General features: G+C 51.8%; 1 protein-coding gene across 1 annotated transcript in view; it reads right to left on the bottom strand.

The window, feature by feature from the left end:
• Nucleotides 1–1,925: 1,925 nt before the first annotated feature.
• The window catches only part of SMCR8 (Smith-Magenis syndrome chromosome region, candidate 8), a 4,766-nt gene continuing 1,853 nt past the window's right edge, over nt 1,926–4,838 (bottom strand). Inside the window, 2 exon segments of the mRNA XM_009075989.1 lie at nt 1,926–2,379; nt 4,373–4,838. The exon segment at nt 4,373–4,838 is cut by the window's right edge and continues 389 nt beyond it. Of these exon segments, the coding sequence (XP_009074237.1) occupies nt 1,926–2,379; nt 4,373–4,838 (920 nt within the window).

Genomic DNA, 4,838 nt, shown 5'->3' on the forward strand with positions numbered 1-4,838 from the left:
CACAACCTCAAAACACCATCACTAACCACCCCTAACCTGGGAAATCCCTCTGAAGAGTACCAAGAGCTCACCTGGCTCAGCTGAGCCACCAGAAATAGCATTAACCTTTAAAATAACCTTTCTGGCCTGTGGGTTTATATCCCAGAGAGCCCTTTCCAGGGAAGAGAAAGAGGCAGCAGCAGTCCTGAGGCACAGATGCTGGTGCCAGACAACAGCTTCCCCAAGGAGCCTTCCTGCCTTTGGGACATGGGTTTTGGAGCAGTGCATGTCTCACAGCAAGTCTCAGTAAGGTCTAAGTCACTCTGGGGAAGCCCAGGATGCACACAGAAACTTCCCAGGCTCAGAAGGAAGATCACATTCATTCCCAACACTGCCTCACATCATCACCATAAAACAGAGGTTTAAAAAGAACCCAACAAACCAAACAGTGCATCAGCTCTTGTACGATCTCAGCTGTTTGCACTCCACAACCAGTGTCAAAAAGAAATAAACCCAAGATTACCTTTCCCAGCAAGGGCTTTTCTTGCTCAGAACTACCACGGGGGTTGCTACTGCCACATGGCACCAGGCAGAGCAGCCCAGGCTCAGTATCTCCCACGAGACTCCGGAGGGAAGCGCTGCACCCAGGCACAAAGCTTTCGGCACTGACAGGAACAATCTGGAAGTGTCACCACACTGGTGGCACATCTTTTATGGCACAGAAGCTTTGAAAAGAAAGTCCTTGGCATCCAGGCTCAGCAAGCAGCAGTTCTGCCCCATCCAGAGCTACCCAGGAGAGGTAGTCGAGATGCAACAACAACTTGGCCAGAAGCAGTTCGCAGCGACGCCGACCCTGTTTTACCACAAAGCACAAATGTCAACTTCCCAAAAATAAAATAAAATAAAACTATTATGGATACAACGTGGAATCCAAGTACATTCATCCCCGATCTCTCCTGAGCACTAGTACCTCACCAGCCAAGCAGCCTGTGCTAACAGCCTGCTGCCTCACAGCGTAGCTCCAGCTAAATCGCATGGTTCGTCTCCCCATCATGAAAAGCACCTAAAAAATGAGGGCCCCCACCCTCATTCAGTTCCCTTCTCTCCTTAGAAAGCCACCCCTGACCTCACATGCTTTGAGGATTCCCAGTCTCCCTCCCATCCTTCTCGGAGGTCACCCAGCAAATAGGACATGACAAATGAACAAGGCACAGTGCTCTACATTCACAGCAGCAGGCACCTCGGTGCTTGCCAGTGTCACGACTGCTTCCACTTTCCTGGTTTTAACAAAGCTGGGAGGAACTGGCAAACCATTTCTGGAGAGAAGCATGTAAGCCTCTTCTGTGCTCCCACCCACCCAGGGATAATCTATCCTGGGCAGTGCCAGAAACTCAGAAAATGCAGGAAGGGATGCCACCTGCTACGGCTGCACACAGACAGGGACCTGCAAGCTGCCACCCTGCCAGGGAGCCCTGAGCGGCACTCACGTGAGACACCAGTGCATTAGAAATCTTCACGTGGCCTTTACACCTCCTGTCTGGTCTCTGCTCTGGCTCCATGGAAGAGACTGAGAGTGCTCAGGGTCCTGGCAGAGGTGTGTGGAGCACTGTGCTATTTTGGGGGCTGCACACCATCGATCCCCAAGACACCCCACCCCTCTCCATGCTATAATCCCTCGGGATGCTGCCACGATCCGCTTTGAAAGTGAACAGTGCCCCTTCTAACATTTACAGAGTGCCTGATGGTTTATGTGATGCAACATCTACATTCTTGGCTACAGGGAACACCCAGAATTCCACTCCTGCAGACACAGATTTCTGCGGAGCAGAGACACAAAACACCTCATCCCCTTCCCGACGTGTGAGAGCTACTGCAGACAGCGGCAATGTCAAGCACGGATGAGCTCTGTCAGACTCCGAGCACGTGGGCACACAGCCCACACAAGGCTAGATTTTGTACAAAAAGCTGGGAACATAGTCAAATCTGAGCAGGGGGTTCCCCCCCTGACCCGGTTCCTGAATGTACTGCAGCTTCAGCAGCTCAGCTAAATACTGCACGATTTTGATATCTTCATTGGCAAGGCCCAGTTGATGCTTCAGGAAGCTCATCCTGCGATTCACAACGGATTCCTGTGGTTCCCTTTCACTGATGGGAAGGTGCAAATGGTGGCAGAAGGTGAAGAGGAAGGCTTTAGAACACAGCTGGGTGAGGATACTTTGGACGTGCATGTAGTAGGTGCTGCCCCGTTTGATCTGGGTGCGGTGGTCGGCCAGCCGGGCCACCACGCTGCCCTTGTACAGAGGGCAGCGCAGAGTCTTACTGTCGGCATCCAGGATGCTGATGTACCTGCTGTACCGGCTCAGGGCGTGCAGCACGTTCACTCCAGCAGGTGACACCGTCCTGGAACAGCAAGGAGAGAGGTCACAGCTGGAGGGGACCAGTTAAGCAGCAGACTGTGTCCATGCCCTGTATCACTTGTACTTTAGCTCATGAGCTGGTGCGAGAGCATCTGTGGGCAAACAAAGTCTAGCATGGAAGAGAGTGGACAAAGAGCCTCCCCAGCCAGTCAGATCCCAAAGAAACCCCAATGCCCTGGATCCCCATGTGTCTTGATCTGCACACGACATAAACCACCGTGCTGTGGGGCAGCCTCCTCCTTCAGTGACACGAAGAGGGAGTGACAGGACATCTCTGGTGAACAGACCCAAATCTTGCAGCAGCTGGAAGCTTCTGGATGAGACAACAAGGACTCACAAACCCAAACCAGCCCCTCTTGCCAAGAGCTCCCCCGTATCACTTTGGGAGGGAGCTGCTCTGAGGTGACCGAAGCCCTGTGTGGAGTGAAACCTTCTGCCTTTCCTTTAAAAGACAGAACCATCCTTAACCCAGAATATTCCCTGGCTGAGCCTGGCCACTTGTCACTCAGGTGCGAACACACAGCACAGCTCACAACACACAATTACCCAACAAGCTTAACCTAGTGTTATTTAAATGCAAATTAAAAGCCTACACAAACCCTTCAGCATCTAGGTTCTGCGTGCTGACAATCACTGGGCTGAGACACAGCTCCCAGCCTCAAACTGGGAACCCCAACTGGTGCGAGGGCTGCCCCTGTGCCCAGGCAGCACCTGGCCTTAGGAGAAGCAGGATACTTACTGGAATAAACAATTTAGCCTGTCAGTTCCTTCCCAGAGCCCTTGTACAATTGGTTTTCCAAGAGCACCCACATTAAACTCAGCACTTAATTAACATTCCACGGAGGAGAGCTGAAATGACTGACACATGTTACAGGCAGCTCTTAAAAAAAGACTTGTGTTTATAAAAATTGCATCTAACCACAAACATTGAGCAATGAGTAAACACTTGGGGCTTTTAAAAACCTCACTGACAGACAGAGGGTTTGTAAGCAGCTGTTGGCAGAGCTGTCATCCTGTCTCATGAGCACAGAAATGAGGGTAAACTCACAGTTTGGGCTAATTTCACAATCCACAACCCCCAGCAATGTAATACTCTGCAGCCCAGAAAGCAGATTTCTGTGTTTCAGTTTTCATGCTGTTTAGTTTTTGAGGAACTATTAACACCCCTGCCCTGCCACTCTGATTCATGTTCTCCACACTGGCAGCAGAAATGGCCATTCCCTGTCGTACCTGTACCCGAAACACAGAACACATCCTGGTAGCACACAAAAAAATCCTTTTCATAACAGCTACAAAGGCAGGGCCAAAATCTCGAGAGCTGAGCAATCTCTGTTTGCTAATATAAGCTGTGAAGCCACATTTCAGGACTAGGTGCTGGGAAGGGCTTGCTTTTGGGATGGTACTCACCCCAAGCACAGGTTTCCTGCAATCCCAGCACTGTGCCTGCCCAGCTCCAGGGGCCTTTTTTCTCACCAGCACAGTCTAAGGTGCTGCACTGCAATTTCTGACCCACTGATCTCACCATCTCTTCATTAGGGTCCACAAGGAAAAACCCTCCCCAGAGCAAAACACCCATTTAAATCTCCAGAATTCTAGCTAGAAACATCAGAAGAGTTTCAGAAGGAGGAGGGGAAAGCAAGGGACTCCAAGGAACACTCGTATCAGGTCATCCAGCAGGACTCAGGTGTTTATTCTCTGGTGCCAGGCAAAGACCTAAACCAGAAGGAAACCTCCTGGCCAAATAACTCGTGTGAGGCAGGCAGCAACCACCCAGCAGATGTTCTAAATATTAATTCTCAAGTGAGGTTGGATATAAAGAGACAAATCCACCCCTTTCCAAAACGTATCCCACAGACACAAATTTGCAGCAGCTGTGTAGGTAATTAGAGACCTCCCCCATGCACCCATTCCCCTCTAAGATGAAATTCTCACCCCACACCTCAACACCATTAAAGCAAACAGACCCTTGGATTTACCTCTGGAGTCCAATCAACTTCCACTTCTGGAAATCCACCACGTGCAGAGGGGAAGTGACCCAGTGCTTCACGGGCTTAGCGTACACACCACAGTTCGGCACGAAGATGGAAAGCGCCGTCACGAGCTTCTTCACTATGGCTTCATCCTCCCCCAGCACGACCAGGGTCCTCCCGCTGAGCAGGGAGTAGATGGCTGGGTGGGCGAAGGGATACTGCCGGATGAAGCGCAGCGCGTTCTGCCCAGCCCTCTTTTTGTGCCTTTCTCCGGCCTGGCAGGCGGGATGGGCGGGAGAAGGGGTCCTGTCGGAGCAGGTGGAGGCAGCACTGCTGATGTAGCTGGTAGAGTCCGAGCACTCATCCAGGCTGCTCTTACTGACCTCCCTGCTGCCCGTCAGGTAGCGCGAGTCGACCTCGTAGGGCAGGAGTCCCCCCGGGACGCCGTCGGGGGTGGGGAAGCCCCCGCGCA

This window comes from Acanthisitta chloris, unplaced genomic scaffold (assembly GCF_000695815.1).
Source record: "Acanthisitta chloris isolate BGI_N310 unplaced genomic scaffold, ASM69581v1 scaffold40395, whole genome shotgun sequence".
Classification (NCBI taxonomy): Eukaryota; Metazoa; Chordata; class Aves; order Passeriformes; family Acanthisittidae; genus Acanthisitta; species Acanthisitta chloris.